The 18,226-nt window shown below is 40.3% G+C and overlaps 1 protein-coding gene across 1 annotated transcript; it reads left to right on the forward strand.

Moving 5' to 3' along the window:
• Nucleotides 1-16,923, forward strand: ipo7 (importin 7). Its single transcript, XM_041969228.1, has 25 exons — nucleotides 1-203; nucleotides 2,955-3,036; nucleotides 6,392-6,545; nucleotides 6,658-6,816; nucleotides 6,935-7,091; nucleotides 7,193-7,282; nucleotides 7,388-7,482; nucleotides 7,563-7,647; nucleotides 7,762-7,896; nucleotides 8,202-8,301; nucleotides 8,396-8,472; nucleotides 8,640-8,756; nucleotides 9,550-9,639; nucleotides 9,758-9,923; nucleotides 10,034-10,194; nucleotides 10,473-10,601; nucleotides 11,347-11,413; nucleotides 11,558-11,683; nucleotides 11,828-11,925; nucleotides 12,032-12,127; nucleotides 12,272-12,492; nucleotides 14,371-14,579; nucleotides 14,660-14,866; nucleotides 14,973-15,089; nucleotides 15,882-16,923. Exons 1-25 carry the CDS (start codon nucleotides 120-122, stop codon nucleotides 15,977-15,979), a joined length of 3,120 nt encoding a protein of 1,039 aa, XP_041825162.1. The 5' UTR covers nucleotides 1-119; the 3' UTR covers nucleotides 15,980-16,923.
• Nucleotides 16,924-18,226: the final 1,303 nt, after the last annotated feature.

Below are 18,226 nucleotides of genomic sequence, written 5' to 3' on the forward strand. Positions count from 1 at the left end.
TCATTCACTGCTTCCTTTCGCGCCGGGTAACCGGAGAGCTGTGCGTCCATGTGCGCAGTGACTGGGAATTGATAGACCTCTGAAATATTAAAATCCGAGCCGTAAACAGAGTTTTCGTGATGGATCCCGAGTCTTTGGTCGAGGCCCTTAGGGGTACGATGGACCCCAATCTGCGGGAAGCTGCGGAGCGACAGCTGAACGAGGTAAAAGTTTAGATTAGCTGTTCGTGGTAATGTCAGTTGTGGCGCGGTCTCGGTTCGGGCCTCGGCCATTAACAACATAAAGATGGTGCGATCACGCAAACTGAGTTCTGCTGGCTTTATATTGAAAGATGAAATGCGAAATTCCTCTGGACTTACATAGTATGTATTACCTCCCTGACACCTATCACCACTGTAGAGACACAAGCACAAACTAACTGGCGCTTTTGTAACTGCGTTGACTCTCGCGTGCCAGTACCCATCACTAGCTTCATCTTGAGCCAGCTGTGTTGCTAATGCGAAACAAGCTAGCATTCCTTCCTTACTGTAGATGACTCTTAGCTTGTCTCTTAGTAATTTCTTACTGGTAAATTCAGTATCAAAACTGACGATAAAACTAAAATCGTATGGGTAGTTGGTTAAATTACAAGTGGAATTAAAGGAATGAGGGATAAGCCCTAGTTAGGGGACGCAACAGCAGGATGTTTAGCTGTGCGGCTAATGTCAACTAGCTAACTTGGCTACTTGTTGGATGAGCTTCCATAGCGCTGCTCCATAGCTGCTGCTCACGTGTCACTGTGATATGCCCTGAGCTGAAAACAATGTTAAACAACGAATTAAAAGCTTTATTATCTAGCTGTTTTAAAGCCCAAGTCTTATATAATACATATCTTAAAACTAATTGACAGAATTATGTAAGCTTAAAATGAGCTTGTAGTTTGAGTTCAAGTACCTCATCCGACAGTTGTCTATCCTTCTTTTAGCCTCATAATAATACAACTGAAACTGCGTCACGATAAATGCCTATCATTAAATACAACCCCCGTTGAAACTTTTAAGACATGAAATTGTCTTTATATGGTGCTATTATTACTGATTAATTTACATCTAAGCCCCTAAATCTTCACACTCAGGCCTCTTTATTGTGATTATTACTTATCCTGTGGAATTTTCTTGTTTAAACAGAACTAGAGACAGTATAAAAGACAAATAACCCATAATGACATGACATTTTGTTAGGCTATGATGACACATTGTAGGTGTTTACATTTTTATAACATGCTTTGTGTACGTGTGTGGGATTTTGGACTTTACTCGTCCCCCACCCCACTACCATCTTAAAGCCTTTGTCTTTGGAAGGTTTCCAGGCCATCACTCTAGTCTAGATGGGTCACTCCAAAACGCAGATATTCTTCTGTTAATTATTTATTGACCACTATATGAGTTCATTTATCTGATCTGGTCCTGATCAAGGTAAAAGGTCTTTCTAAGCACCAAGCATTACATTCTTCTCTCAATGCTTGACAGGAGATTATATGCTAGGGGTTTAAATCTTTTGCTCTCTTTCCTTAAGTGGAATTGGCCAAAAAATAGTTCCTAAAAAATAATCCCACCATAGAGGTTGAGTAAGTCTGGGTCAAGTGAAGTCCTCCCTTGTCAGCACCTTAAGCCTGACATTGTGCAGTATCTGACTTGAGATGTCTGTAACAACATTATTTAGATTAATCAGCAAAGCTTTTATAGTGATTTTTTTCAACAATTCTTGATAAAGACGACCAAATTAAGATTTTAGAGGAAAACCTTGACCAGAAACACTGAACAGCATGACTATGTACTTAAACAACCACCCAACATGGGGAAAGATTGTTTAACCAAAACAAAATGTTTGGCATTTCCCGGCTGGGTTTTTATGCCATTTTAAAATCATTAAAATTCTGTTCAGTAGATTAAAGACCAGAGTGATGAGGAGGAGGCGGGTAAGCCAACTAACCTCATAGGCCAGGTAACTGTCACTACCAAAAAGTAGCAATCCACAAACCTAGTAGAAACATGTGCTTCGTAGTAATAATGAGAATGGTCTCAACCAATCATTTATTTAGCGCCTAAATGAAGGAATTGCATTGAGGTCTACTTTGTGGTAGTCCGTCTTGTCAAAACCTTTTGTAGCTTTGCTATTCTACATTGGTGGTCCTGTACATCTTTTTTAATATTAAAGTGATAATTGAAATCATGGCACAATTGTTCAGTATGTTATGCTTTTGTCAAGTAGACAAATATTTATTTTTGGTTGTGCTCCGGGCTTCTTACACCCACACATGCATTGATGCTGATGGTTCACTTGAATGGCACAGCTGAGAGTATTCTCCCACTGCTGCCTGAAATTATTTTAGTGGTGTTTAAAGTGCAACAAATGTCTTTGGAGGAGGATTGAGTGAGTTTTTTTAGTTTATGTGCGGTTCCCTGCTCAGTCAAACTCTTTTTTTTTTTTTTTTTTTTTTTTTTTTTTTGAAAATTGCCAGCTGAAAATTGTTTCAAGGTTTTGCTAATGTATTAAATGTCTAAGGATATTTTAATAAAAAGTAGAGGCTGAAAATATTTAGATTGTGCTGTAAGAGCCATTTATCATAGAGCTGTTTTATTAGATGCATCCCAGTGATATTTTCTGCATTGACAAGAGATTTATTAACTAACATTACTTATAACTTGGACATCTCACAAAGCTTTTTGAGTGACTCAATATTGAGCCGAGTTTATGATTTATTTTGAGTAGTTATAATTTGGTGTTATAAAAATGATGCCGCCCAGTATCTTTTATGTCATTTTTAAACATGGTCCAAAAAAATCTCAGTTTGGGTGATTGCTCATGTTCTTGTAATGTTTTTCAGTAGCTGTGTTTAAACAAATATGACTTAAAGCTGTTTGAAAAATAATAATAATAAAAAAAACTCAGGTGTCCTCCTTTCTGACTTACAGGGTCACACCCAGGTAAACTTTGTGTCCACTCTGCTGCGTGTCACCATGTCTGATCAGCTGGATCTGCCTGTCAGGCAAGCAGGTGAGGCTAAAATGTGACATGTGAACGTCAAGTTTTTCTAAAGGATTTAACACATCTTGTTGCAAAATAAAGATTTTTTTTTTCTTCATAAGAATTAATAGTGTTGGTCAGATTCCTGGTGCTCTAAAACAATATAATTTCCTCCAAGTTACTGACTTTGGTCTTGCATTTTAATAAAAAATGACATTGTGAGAAATGAACTAAGTATTGTCCATGAACCCAAGAGAACAAGGAGTTGCATAAAAGGTTTTTATCAAAGTAATTCAGCAGTGATACATGAGTCACACTTTTTTATTGCCAAAATGAGGTGGCATGCACACAGAGTTGGTTAAATATAAATGGTTTTGCTTTAAATAATGCTTTGAAAGGAAGGTTTTAAGTGAACAAACAATGTAAAAGTTTTAATCTTGACAAAAGTTATAAAATACCTCATGAATAGAAATCCAACCATTGTGTCCTCACCTTCTTGGTATATAGCTGCTGTTTGGTGCAATAAATACTTTTCCATCTGTACAACATATCTGACGGTGTTTTAAAGCGATGTTCAAGCTGTTACATAATTTTGCAGGAAGTGATTGACCAGGTGCATCGATGGAGGCTGATTCACAGCCAGCTGTCTCTAGAAATCATTAGATTGTGGCTTTGAGTTGTGTTGAAGTTTGCTGGTGGGATGTGCAGAATGAGCTAGTTGACTACTACTTCTAAATTAATACAGTGGAGTCTGGTGGTTAAATTATTTGTTTAAATTTTAAATCTGTTTTTCTATAAAAAATTTTTCCCTTACATTTCTCATGTGTTAATCTTGCTGCCATGATATTGATTTGAACATTTACGAAGTAATGTTTTTTTAAGTCCATGCATCTAAAAGAGTAACTTTTAGGCCATGTGGATTGGTGGTCATAGGTAGAAAGGAAGGGGCTTATGCTCTGTCAGCATTGATAGACTGGATTATGATCGCCTCGCTAGCGCCATAGACATTTGTGTCAGCAGTCTGATGCCTGCCCTTTAATATATCTGCTTGGTCAAATGCCACTCCCTGCACGCCACAGAGCTGAATGCAGCCCCACACTGTAGATGTGAAATCAGCTAACACTCTGGTGCCACATTCAAAACTATTGAACTATAGATGGAAGAATTTAGCTGTGTTGTTGCTTCAGTTTCAGGTGGTTCTGAATTTGAACTTCTGCTTTGAATGTGGCCTTAATGATGGATGGGAGCTGTATTAAAGCTAAGAATTTTAAGATCGAAAATAGTGTATTTAGTTGTGTTCATAATAGGGATGTGCACGACTAGTCAGAACACGCACAAAGTCAGCTGCTATTTTTACCACTGGATTGTTTTTGTTTGTAGGCGTTAGGTCTCATTACACAGAGATGCGGAACTGTTGTTAAAAGAATGATGTCCCTTTAACAGCACGCTAGAGAGAAATGCACATGACTTCAGAGCGAGGCGGTCAGAGCAAAAACGGTTAACTATGAGAAACTGCCTGTTTAGCTCGGAATGTTTTTACTACAAGCTTCACCAATAAGTATCACAGTTCTTCAGTTTAGAGCAGAGTTTCAAGTTTAACAGCTTTTTCAGACAGTGGAGGCAACATACCAGCACGGTTACTAAACCATCACGGAAATGTTGCGCTTCAGGAGCAAAAAGACCAGACGGAAAAATGACGGAAAACAACCAGTTTTGTTGTAGCTGAACACCGTTTGTGGGCGCGGTGGTTAGCTCGTCTAGAAGGGCAGCCCCACCCCATGGAGAGAGGGTACAGCTTCTTGATGCGGACAGCGCAGGTTCAGTCCCAGCATCTCCCCGATGCACTTTCTCATCTACCTACTGGACACTAGAGCTCACAGAATCCAGGATTTCTACTACATTTAAATGATCGTGGCTCATCGCCACGGCAAAATAAAAGCCAACATGCTTTCATAATTAAGATTTTTTTTTTTTTTTCCCTTCCCAGATGTTCCAAATGTAAATTATATTATATGAATGGATCCATATGAACATGAAGTCTATATTTGCGCACATTTACTAACCATAATAAGAGTGAAATTTTATTTAGGAAATGTGACACTGCCTTGCAAATAACTTTAATTTGAAAAACAAACTAGTAAAACTTCCTTTCACTTGCCACTTGAGTAGCTGCAAAGAGCAGAGTAATTATTGCATGTTCCATGAGAAGTGAAAACTTCTTACTACTTGGCCTCAGTACCAAGAAAAAAGTTAGTTTTAGTCTGTTCAATTCATACTTCACCAGAAGCTTTGTCCACGATAGGGTGGGAATTACTGTGGGGGTCTGTCTTTGTGTGCAATGAACAATTGGCCTGGTTATTTCATACTTAACATGAAAATTCGTCTGTGGTAGGGCAGGGTTGTGCACGCGTCGTCATCCTGGTTTTTAAATGCCAAATGTGGTGCATACATTGTCATACTTTCTCAGCACCTCAGCTTTATTCACTAAGTAAGTCTCATAAAAAACCTAGTGGGGGGTAGAAAAGCCCTCCCCTACAGTTTAAAAAAAAATCCTGGAGAAAACCCTGGGGTGTTAGAAATAAAAAGAAATGCTTGTCCGGGGAGCACAGACATTATACAAATAGCATGAATCACTAAAATGCAATATGTGTGTTCCATTCCTCCCAGAGAGCATCAGTTAGAAAAATAAAAAACTTTGAAGGTCAGCCGTTCCCTACACTGAATATCTTCGTTGAAAACCATTGTTGAAGGTGTAACCCCCTGCCTTTCCCACTGAATAAACCTTCTGTCATTTGCAGCCGGTTTAAGGGTTGGGTCATAAATCGGCCAACTTTTAAAAACTTTCTCTTTGAAGTTGGACTTGTTTTACTAATCTTTGCCGAATATTTTGGGAAAACTAGACCCACTGGGATAAAATACCAGTAGCCGACTAATCAAATTTAATCGGTCTGAGTTGTCGGCTTTGAAAATCACTAATAACGCCCGTCCATAGTTTAAACCCTACTGTAAAATAGGGTGTGCCACCTTGTCTACCTTACGATTCAGGGTGCTTCTGTTTGATAAAATTCATTCTGTATCCTTCAGGTAACCAAACAAACTTTTCCCCACTATTTTTTAGTTATGTCAAACCATAAATAAATCCAACGGACATCCAACATTTTTCATATTATGTTCATATTTTTCCATGTAATCTACAGTAAAAATCAATTACGCTTGTATGTCATTAAGCTTGTTTACCTCCCCTATTTCTAACATTTATTAATGGATTTCTTTTACAAGTTTCTTTTTTTTGTAATTTATGAATTGATTTAGGTTAATTTCAGCTTTAGCTTGTGCACTTTAATCAGTTTCACAACGCTAAAGTTTCTGTTGCTTTTCTGTCTAGGTGTGATTTATCTTAAGAACATGATAACCCAGCACTGGAGTGATGGAGACGGTTCAGGCACAGAGACGCATGTTAATAACATCCCTGAGGAGGACAGGCAGTTTATCCGAGACAACATAGTGGAGGCCATCATCCACTCCCCCGAGCGCATCAGGTATTTACACGTACCCTGCTAGCTTAGCTTAGCTTAAACCAGAGCTGTTTACTACTCATTCTTTCATTGTCAAAGTCGGCCAGTTTAAAAACTGCCCTTTTGAACTTGATAGGGTCCAGCTCACAACATGTATCCACCACATGATCAAACATGACTATCCTGGCAAGTGGACGGCCATTGTGGACAAGATCGGCTTCTACCTGCAGTCAGACAACAGTGGAGGATGGCTGGGCATCCTGCTCTGCCTTTACCAGCTTGTCAAAAACTATGAGTAAGACAGAGCTCTCAGTCTTTCTTTTTTTTTCTTCTTCTTCCTTATCTTAATTGTTCTTCATGTTCTTGTGAAACATACACCATGAAGTTAACATTGTATTTGTGTCTGAAAAAAGATATAAGAAACCAGAAGAGCGTCAACCTCTTGTGGCTGCCATGCACATCTTCATGCCCATGATGAAAGAACGCTTCATCCAGCTGCTCCCAGACCACTCCAGTGACTCTGTCCTCATACAAAAACAGATCTTCAAAATCCTCTATGCCCTCTTCCAGGTAGTTTATCACTACAGCACAATAATTTTGTTTTGTTCAACCAAGTCAGTGTTATTTGGGATGCATGTTTCTAAATACCTGACTTTCTTCTTTTCTCCCAGTACAACCTCCCTCTGGAGCTCATTAACAGACAGAACCTGACAGAGTGGATGGAGATCCTGAAGACTGTGGTGGACAGAGACGTGCCCCCAGTAAGGAGATATAAATTTAGAAGTTTTTTAACATAGCCTGGTATTACAAATGCTCTGGTTTTAAATGCTTGAACAAGCAACAGTTCTGTTGTTTTGTTTGTGCAGGAGACAATGCAGATAGATGAGGATGAGCGGCCTGAGCTGCCATGGTGGAAATGTAAGAAGTGGGCGCTTCACATCTTGGCTCGCCTGTTTGAGAGGTGAAAATGCAATAATTTATCCCTTAACTTGCTAAATAAAGTAGTACAGGCATGTTTAACTGCCTGAACCTTGTTTGCAGGTATGGAAGCCCAGGCAACACAACCAAAGAGTATGCAGAGTTTGCTGAACTTTTCCTAAAGGAATATGCAGTTGCTGCACAGCAGGTAAAATTACAGAGGCCAAAATGTAAGCAGTAGCTCCCCAGTCAGGCTGAGAAATGATTATTGACAAGCGCATTAAAGAAAAACAAAACTTTTTTGTGTGCATTTGTCAACTAGGTGCTCCTGAAAGTCTTATACCAGTACAAGGAAAAGCAATATGTGGCTCCCAGAGTACTCCAGCAGACTCTCAACTACATTAACCAGGGAATAGCACACGCTCTGACATGGAAAAATCTTAAACCACACATCCAGGTAAAAAAAAAAAAAAAAAAAAAGGGAACAGAAATAAATGTTGAAATAAAATGTTTTTGTTTTGTTTTAGTATGTTTATCAAAAGCAGTGTAAGATTGTGTGTCCTGCCTGACGATTGATTACCGTTTTCTGATCAGTTTTCATTTTCTCCTGATGTTACCACAATGTGGAAAACCTTACCTGAAGCATTTTTTAAAATTCTGTGCAGTTGTCGCTCATTTTATGGCTCAGTTTTAGCACTTTTACAACATGTGATCTCATGGGTCTCTGTGTTAATGTATTCTCATTTGACTCTTTGTTTTCAGGGCATCATTCAGGATGTGGTTTTCCCCCTCATGTGTTACACAGATTCCGATGAGGAGCTGTGGCAGGAGGATCCATACGAGTACATCCGCATGAAGTTTGGTAAGCAGAGAAAGTTGGAGAAAGTCCTGTAATCTAGAAAGGAATGCAACTCATGCAATGACTACCCATTCTCCAATATGTTTCATCTCCTTAGACGTATTTGAAGACTTCATCTCTCCAACAACAGCAGCTCAGACTCTCCTCTTCACTGCCTGCAACAAGAGAAAAGAAGTGAGTTGACAATTTCTTTTGTTCTCCCAGCTTTGCTTTTGTATTGAGTAATTTAGGAATTTGAACAAATATATTTTGTCTTCAAAATCCTCTTTGTATATATCCATCCCTATGTTCATATTCAGATTTAAAGAAATAATACAACATTTCATTTCTGCTTTGTTTAGGTTCTTCAAAAGACAATGGGCTTCTGTTATCAGATTCTCACTGATCCCGTCTCTGACCCCAGGAAAAAGGATGGTGCCCTACACATGATAGGTTCTCTGGCTGAAATCCTGCTGAAGGTAAGCTGTGCTTTCAGCAGGCTTGTTTGAGCTGCACCTTCTGCAGTTGTCTTCCTTACGTAGTCATGGTTGTTAGCCAATGCATCCGTTAGAGGGTAGTGCAGAGTTCAGCTACAACTTACGTCAGTTTTAGACCATGCAAAACATAGTGTCAGTGGAGGAAATTGTGCTGATCTACATTCTAAGAGACTTGAAAGGATGTACCGCAGTAGATGGAGGTGGTCTGTGCAGCCGTTAAAGAAGTGGCCACCAGGATGTATTTGTTCCTTACATCAACTATACTGCTCAACACTGCCCCTGTGGTGGTTCCATTAGGGTACGGATACACAAGGGCCCCAAAAACGAACTAAATTATGCATGTTAAGGATGCAGAAGATGGACAAAATGCTCTGTATCCGTCTTTTGCGTAGAGCATAAAATGGCTGCAGTTCTAATGCTCTCTGAGAAACATGAATGAATATTTGTAAAGGAAAAGGTGCAGGTAGGCTATTTGCCCATCTGCCCCACGTCATAAGCACGGGTAGATTATAGTCCCCAACTGGTGCAAGAGATTAAGTTGGTTTAGGTATGGGGTCGAGATACCTGTTAGCCATTTATCTGATATCAGTTTTATTATTTAACTTCTTTAGGACAAATATTTGGAGGCTTTAAAGTTGTTGAAAAAGCTTTTACCACATTTAAATCAACATCTTCCCAGGAAGTACTGAGCATCGATAAGAGGATCTTTGAAAATAGTAAATGTCAAGTATTTTCTTGCTGTGGTAAAGTAGACTGTTGTTATTTCTTCTGACAGAAAAAGATCTACAAAGACCAGATGGAGTTCATGTTGCAGAATCACGTCTTCCCCCTGTTCCGCAGTGAACTGGGCTACATGAGAGCCAGGGTGAGCAATGACCACCAGATTTCGTGATAGCTACACTAAATGAAGTGGCTTGTAATGTTAGAGTATCATTTTAGTTTATTTCTTCGCTTGCTCTAATGCGTTGTGTGATTTCTTATAGGCTTGCTGGGTGCTGCATTACTTCTGTGAGGTGAAGTTCAAAAGTGATCAGAACCTGCAGACGGCTCTTGAGCTAACGCGCCTTTGTCTCATCAATGACAACGAGATGCCAGTTAAGGTGGAGGCTGCCATCGCCTTGCAGGTTCTCATCAGCAACCAGGAGAAAGGTGAGTAAACGAATTCACGCAGTTCAGTTTGCTTGTTCATTACATTCTTTCTTTTTTTTGTGAAGTGTTATTGAGTAGGTGTCTAATCTAGGTTTTATGTTGTCCTTTAGCCAAAGAATACATCACCCCATTCATTCGGCCAGTGATGCAGGCACTCCTGCACATTGTCAGGGAGACGGAGAATGACGACCTGACCAATGTCATACAGAAGATGATCTGCGAATACAGTGAGGAGGTCACTCCAATTGCAGTGGAGATGACACAGCACTTGGTGAGTGTAGTCACGGTAGAGGTCACACGTTGCCATAATTTCACAAGATGCCACTCCTCATTGGCCAAACAACTCCCCTTCCCCTGCTATAAATGAGAACTGTGATCCCAATAGGAAACTTAATAATGGAAAATGATTTGCATCACTTGTGTGTGTGTGTGTGTGTATATATATATATATATATATACATACATACATACATACATACATACATACACACACACACACACACACACACAATATTTGAACACAGTGTAATAACATTTGCTCTCTGACAGGCCATGACATTCAACCAGGTGATCCAAACGGGACCTGACGAAGAGGGAGGGGATGACAAGGCTGTGACTGCTATGGGCATCCTCAACACCATTGACACATTACTCAGTGTGGTTGAGGACCACAAAGAGGTTAGCAATATATCCATAAAGTGTGCTGCCAACACATGCATGCATGTGGACACACTCCTGGCTGATTGTTCATCTCGCTGCCACTTCCTCTGCTGAAGCAGCTCTGGTCTGCTGCAGGGTTCCTGCCAACACACTTGAGCCACCCACCAGCTCCTGGTAATGCGCTCTGTTCTCACAATGTTCAAAATGACTCAGAGACTGAGGTAGACGCTAGAAATAGGGCTGGGGCATGCTGCCACCATGTCTACTGATGCACAAGCCTACTGCTGCTCAAAGCCAAAGAATCATTAGATTTGAATATGCGCTGAGGATTTTTGATTGTGTAATGGCCCAGCACTCTGAGGATTTGACTATAAATGTATTTTCCTTTGCTCAACAGAAGAGGAATATTTATTTTATCAGTGGATTAATTAAACTATTCATTGAATGAAGTACACACATCAATTACAGGGACGAAAGCCATTGTCATTGTAGAGGAGACTGTTAACTGCAAAATCACTGCATGTTTAAAGTTTAGTTTCTGAATCTGCCTTTGATTTGTTTCAACTGATAGCACTTTCTCAGCAGCACATTGAGTGTGCATATCTGAATGTTATGATGCTATCATCTAATACATTTGATGGATTGGTTTTATATGGAGAACATGCAATAAAGACTGGAAAATAGCTTTGATATTCATGCATTTTGTTCCATTTCACTTTTTCTGTATTTACAAAATGCTCATTGGCTTTACCCTTTGTTGCAGATCACTCAGCAGCTGGAGGGCATCTGTCTGCAGGTGATTGGCACCGTGCTGCAGCAACATGTTCTGGGTAAGCAGGAATCAGCTCTTTCTGAGACTCCGTGTTCCACTAGCTTGTTGCATTTAACCACTCAGTCTGCTGGCTTTAGAGATGACTTGTTTACAATAAACAGAGCAATGTTTGCTTCCAATAACACTCAAATTATTTTCTCAGAATTTTATGAGGAGATCCTGTCCTTGGCTCATAGCCTGACCTGCCAACAGGTGTCGCCACAGATGTGGCAGCTTCTTCCACTTGTGTATGAAGTCTTCCAGCAAGATGGCTTTGATTATTTCACAGGTACTCACTTCAGAGGACAAATTAACATTTGAGGTTAAAAGGCATTTCAGTGAGAAATAAAGACTTTTTAATTAAACCCAACTCAAAGACAAACAGTAATTTGCTGCAGCTTCAGCTGTGTGAATCATATCCATTGTGTTTCAGATATGATGCCTCTCCTTCACAACTATGTCACCGTTGATACAGACACTCTCTTATCTGACACCAAATATCTGGAGATTATCTACAGCATGTGCAAAAAGGTAAACACAGCAGTTAATCCTACATATTTTACAAACCTTTTTACTTACCATGAATTATGTTAGAGAGCATGCATCAGGAGATTTACACTGGCTTGTGACTATACAGGTTCTGACAGGTGATCCAGGTGAGGACCCAGAGTGCCATGCAGCCAAGATGTTGGAGGTGATCATTCTGCAATGCAAAGGCCGTGGCATTGATCAGGTCCGAGTCTAATGAAGATGTATACTCATGCAAATGATCTAGCAAGGCCTGTATATTTAATATTGATTGCACAGAGACCTCAATGTTGTGTTCAATTCATTGATTTTATTTAGTTGTTGAATAATTTCAACTTTGTTTTTGCAGGTTGTACCATTGTTTGTGGCTGCTGCATTGGAGCGTTTGACTCGGGAGGTGAAGACCAGCGAGCTGAGGACTATGTGTCTGCAGGTGGCCATTGCTGCACTCTATTACAGCCCCCCTCTTCTCCTCAACACTCTGGAGAATCTCCGCTTTCCCAACAACACTGAGCCAATCACTAACCACTTCATAACTCAGTGGCTGAAAGATGTCGACTGCTTCCTTGGGTAAGACAAATATTGTTTTTCATGTTGCAAAGTACGCGGTTGATCAATCAGTAATTCCCCCCAGTAAAACATTTTGCTCCTTACATTAATGGGGTTGTGTACAGATTTTGTGTTCTCTGGTGGTAATGTCACAGATTGCAGCCCAATGTTTCTGTTGCCATTTCTGACAAAACCTTGGATCTTCGTGTCCCAGCTGCTGTTTGGTTCTAGACTTTTTCCAATTTTGTTTCCACCAGCAATGTGGTTAGGTGTTTTTATAAAGATTAAAAGCAGGGGTCCTTGGTGTTTATGCCAAGGACCCCCACATCAATGGCTAGATGGAGCAAGGATGATCACGTTAACGTGTAATGTGACCTTGCATATTAGTGAGTTTGTTTAGTTCAGTAAAGGCTGTTACATAAGATTCTGAAGAGGTTTATCTTTTAGAGACTGCACACATGAAGATAAAAAAAAATCACACATTTAACAGTTTTGTTCATACTGTGTGTGACGTGCTGTGATAATCTCAGCACAGAACAACACACACATAACGAATCTGTCCCGCAGCCGATCTAGAATCTAGTCCTCTGAGTCTGAAATCTTGTGAGGTCAAACATGATCCAATAAAAACGAAAAAGAAACGTACCAACAACCAGGAAAAACAAAGAAGAACCATGGCAACAACCGGAAAACGCAACGCCCAGCATGGCAGAAGACATACATGATGAAGTAATGATGTGCGGTCTCGAGACAGAAAAATCCAGAACTGGAAAAAAGTAAGACTGGAGACAGTGTGAACACGGACTTTATATCCTTCCCTGCTCCCCAGTCAGCTTGCTCTCTGGATTGACTACGTTTTGTTCTACATCACAATCCAGAGTTACAACTCAGAAGTCGTCAGCTTTCCCCACACACACCAAGATTTTTGGTTGTAAATATTGAACATGTTGAATACTTCCGATTGTCAGCCACGACCCATTTTGGAGCCGATTGTAAGGATGAATTTGCTATTAACACACTTCAGACCACAGGATAATCTTATAGGATAATATAAGACTTAGGATAATCAGGTGTTTGCCATCCTTGGTCAGGAAAGGGGGAAAATCGGGACAAAAACAGTCCAATAATCTTTGTTTGCCCAGCTTAAGGTGAGTTTGGTGACCCAGACATTGTGACTGTGCACTCTCGTAAAAACTCACAACAAATTCACTCACAACAATGTCTTAGTAGTTTGCTATTGTGGATCATAGTTTTTGTTGGGTTTTTTTTTTCCTTTTTTCCCCTATTTGTCTTATTTATTGCACAAAGGTTTTTTTTGTTTTTGTTTTGGTTTTTTTAATAGGTAATGTTGATTATGTACATTCTTGTTTTCAATCTTAGTCAGCTGGTAACTGAAAAGGCTCTCGTCCAATCCTGGGGAACCTGACAACTATGATGTAACATGTAGTCTCGTGATTGTCACAGTAACAATAAGGGTGGGTCCACCTCCTTGGTATGCAGGAAGTGGGCCTGCCCACAAGAAATTGCAACTCCTGGAACTGCACGGTGTGGTGGTTAGCACGACACCCTCACTGCAAGGTCGTCACACACCTGAATCAAATGGCTGAATTCCCTCATCACATGTTATTCAGCTCTGCAGAGCCCTGGTAACCTGGTTCATTCAGGTGTGTTGGAGAAGGGATGCATCTAAAAGTTGCAGGATGGTAGCTCTCGAGGACCGGACATGGGCACCCCTTATTAACTGGTCACTCTATATTCTTCCTAGGAATGGCTTCAGCTTCAGCTTCCCTGCAACCCTAAATTAGAATAAACGGATGATTGTTCCTATGCATTAGTTATGGCAGTACATGTTTGATCAGATTTCATGCTAACCACTTGATCCCGTTGCTCCTCTCACAGCCTCCATGACAGGAAGATGTGCATTCTGGGACTCTGCGCTCTCATTGACCTCGAACATAGGCCCCAGGCTGTTAACCAGGTGGCTAGCCAGCTTCTTCCAGCAGCCATCCTACTTTTCAGTGGTCTCAAGAGAGCATACGCCTGTCGAGCAGAGCACGAGAATGAGGATGAAGATGATGACGAAGATGGGGAAGATGAGGATGATAATGGTATGTTTTTACGATTAAACCTGCCATATCAAGGGTTGGTAAGTAAAGTAATGAGCTGCTGATTGTTTTTACTTGAATAGCTGAGCTGGGCAGTGATGAAGATGACATCGATGAGGAGGGTCAGGAGTACCTGGAGATGCTTGCAAAGCAGGCAGGAGAGGATGGAGATGATGAAGACTGGGAGGAGGACGACGCTGAGGAGACGGCACTCGAGGGCTACACTACAGCCGTAGATGATGAAGATAATTTAGTTGACGAGTATCAGATCTTCAAAGCCATACTACAGAGTAAGATATGGACATGACAGTAGTTTTGCTAGTTGTCCTCTTGCACATCAAAATGAAGTGATTGAGTCAAACGTGTGAATCATCGATCCAACTTTTCTGTGATCAGACATCCAGACCCGTGACCCTGCATGGTACCAGGCACTAACGCAAAGCCTTGATGAGGAACAGGGCAAACATCTTCAGGACATCGGCACACTTGCAGATCAGAGGCGGGCGGCACATGGTGAGCACCAGCCAAGATGAATGAAACATTGATGCTACACTGGAGTCTTTCAATAAAGATTTTTTTTTTTAAAAATTGCAATATTTACTGCTTGTTGCTTTTGCTCACGTGGAGTCTGCTGCTGTTGTGCTTTCTTAGCTCAGATCTCTGGATGTTTGTCTTGTTAGCTCTTTTTTTTGTTTTGTCTGATTTTAAAACATAATGAACCATAAGTTAATAGCTTGGGTCAAAGGGACAGTAGATCTGTCCCTTTACAGAAAGATGTTTGCTAGGTCTTTATGCAACCTGGGAAACCTTCAGCTCCTAAACTGAGGACAGCAGAGTAGACCAAATTTAAAATTGCTTGTCTGTTTCTACTTTTCTTTTCTCAGCATTGTGCATGTTCTCCTTGTGTATGCGTGGGTTCTCTTCAGGTACTCCGGCTTCCTCCCACCATCCAAAAACATGCATGTTGGGTTAATTGGTCACTCTAAATTCTCCCTAGTATTGTGTGTGTGTGTGGTTGTTTGTGTCTCTCTGTGTTGGCCCTGCGATGGACTGGTGACCTATCCAGGGTGTACCCTGCCTCTCACCTGTTAAAATGCAGGGATAGGCTCCAGCTTACCTCCACCTCGTAATGGACAAGGCAGTACAGATAATCAATGAATGAATGTTAAGATTTGTGTGGATGATTAAGTACAGAAATATTTCATGTTGTCTTCACCTGACAGCATGGAAACCATGAATAAAATTTACTAAATTCAGAGACAACGATTTGTGATTTCTGAAGTGCTGTTTGTCATCAAATTACAGAATCCAAGATGATCGAGAAACACGGCGGGTACAAGTTCACAGCTCCAGTGGTGCCATCTACTTTCAACTTTGGAGGCACTGCTCCAGGAATGAATTGAGTCGTCTGTTCTTCTTTTTATTACTCTGTGACTGATTGTAGTGAAGTGAAAAAAAAAGCTTGTGTTGTTCCCTTAAGTAGTGGTTCCAGAACTGGTTCTTCTCAGTCATTCTTCAATCTGTCAAATGGGAAATAGCACCAGAAGATGTGGGAAAGAAACCAAAATGCAACCAATGACTGGGGAAAACAAACCAAGAACTTGAGCACGATGCGAGACAAGAAGCTCTGAACAACGCTGTCATCTGGAGCCCAGCGTGGTGGGATGCCTTGACAGCAACTCTTTTGTCTTTCTTCCCACTTAAACAAATTTTGGGGATTAACAGAATTGATAATGGGACTAAATATTTCATTATCACTGTGGCCAAACGGCCGTGATAAGATTATACCTCTGGTAGTGATGAAATCTGTTACTTTCTGCATAAACGCTCATGTTTATGTACATAAAAGCCAAGGTTATTGATTTTTCAAGTAGCCTTGAAAAACAGCCAGAGGCATTTGTAAGGTATCAACAGCTGTATTCATATGTAGCATATTGGATAATTCATAGCGCTATGTGATGCCTGATATCTGTAAATTAATGACTAGCACTTTCATATTGTTCAGGTCTCCTAGCCTTCTGTATCAGACTGCAAATTTTTTAAATTGAAGACTATTTAAGTTGAAAACAGCTGTAACTCTGTTACTTTGCAAGTGACTTCTGTAACAGCTGGTTATAATGCATCTGGTTACAGAGCGGATCTGTGGGCAACTCAGAAACATTGGTTTCAGAAAAAGAGGAATGCTCTTGGTGTTTAGTATGGCTACAAGACAAGTGTTGATGAGCACTGGAAGTGGATGCATCATCGAAGCATGTACAATTGGACTTATCGTGAAGGTCTCAAGCTTTTGGTTGGTGTATGGATGAACCATCTATATATACAAAATATTAAAAAAAATGTTAAGGGATTTTATGATTTACTATTTTCTTACATTTTATGGATTTAAAAAAGCAGCATATATCTTATGTGATCACATGTTAAAATGTATTTATCTTGAAACGGCTCTGCAACAAATTGAACCAAAAAAAATGGTTTAGTGGAACATGGTGGAATTAAGAGCCTCTGTGCATAACAGCCACTGCACTGACTGAGGCTTTTTAAAGTGTGACCTACTAAAACATGTTTTTTGAAGAGAACCTGTAAAGCAATGTACCTTCAATATTTTAAAATTTTGTAAAGCTGCAAGAAAAGGTTTGAATCTCTGGAGTGACCAGGATGTCTTATAAAATTAGCTTCATATGTTAGACATACACAATATGATGACACTTAAAGTGCATGTAGTTATGCTTTTTACGTTATATATTTACCCAATTATTTACCCAAAGTCGTCACTGGTATCACAATTTGGGAATTCTTGGCTTCTTCGTAAGCTACACTAGCCATCCATCTATAGGGGGAGGAGTTTGGAGTTTGGAGTTTATCCCAGCAGCATCAGAGTTGTGGTACACCCTGGACAGGTTGGGAGGCCAAAGCAACATATTTCCAAAAAAATGGGGGCAGTCCTTCAAATAATTGAATTCACGTGTTCAAAATAAGGTTCATGCAGACATGGATTATCTGAGTTTAGTGTGGAGGAACTCTACTGACCTGCACAGAGTCATGACTCCAACCCAGTGGATGACCTTTGGGATGATTTAAGAAGGAGACTCAGCCAGGCCTGACCTCACTTGTGCCCTTATTGGAAGAATGGTCATAAATACACTTCTCCTTGTGGAAAGCAGAGTTGAAGCTGTTATTGCTGCAAATGTTGGGCCAACTCCATATGAAACGCTACAGATGAAGAATGTAATGTCATTAAAGTGTACATGTGTGTGAAGTCAGATGTACCTGTACTTTTGGTGCTATAATGTACTTTGAGTCAGGTGTCTCGCTCAAGATGAAAAGGAAGTATTGCTAGCAGAGCCAAATATTCACAAAGAGCTAGTTTTTCAGTTTAGGATATTACAAACCTAACGCTACCCCTCCTGAGAGTTTGTGTATTGCAGAATTCTCAGCAAGATCACAAAAATTCAGAGGTGAAAAAGACATCAAAACGCCTGTAAAAATCTTTATATTTAGTTGAAACATAATTTTATCTATTCACCAGAAGAACTGATTAAAAGGGGTGTTTGTTGCAAATAAACGGAAGGCACTGGAGGAAAGAGGAGGCGGCACCATGCTGGGACTGCTTTTCTACCTCACCACCTTGATGACTGGCTGGCATCTAAAAC

Source organism: Melanotaenia boesemani, chromosome 1, assembly GCF_017639745.1.
Source record: "Melanotaenia boesemani isolate fMelBoe1 chromosome 1, fMelBoe1.pri, whole genome shotgun sequence".
Lineage (NCBI taxonomy): Eukaryota > Metazoa > Chordata > Actinopteri > Atheriniformes > Melanotaeniidae > Melanotaenia > Melanotaenia boesemani.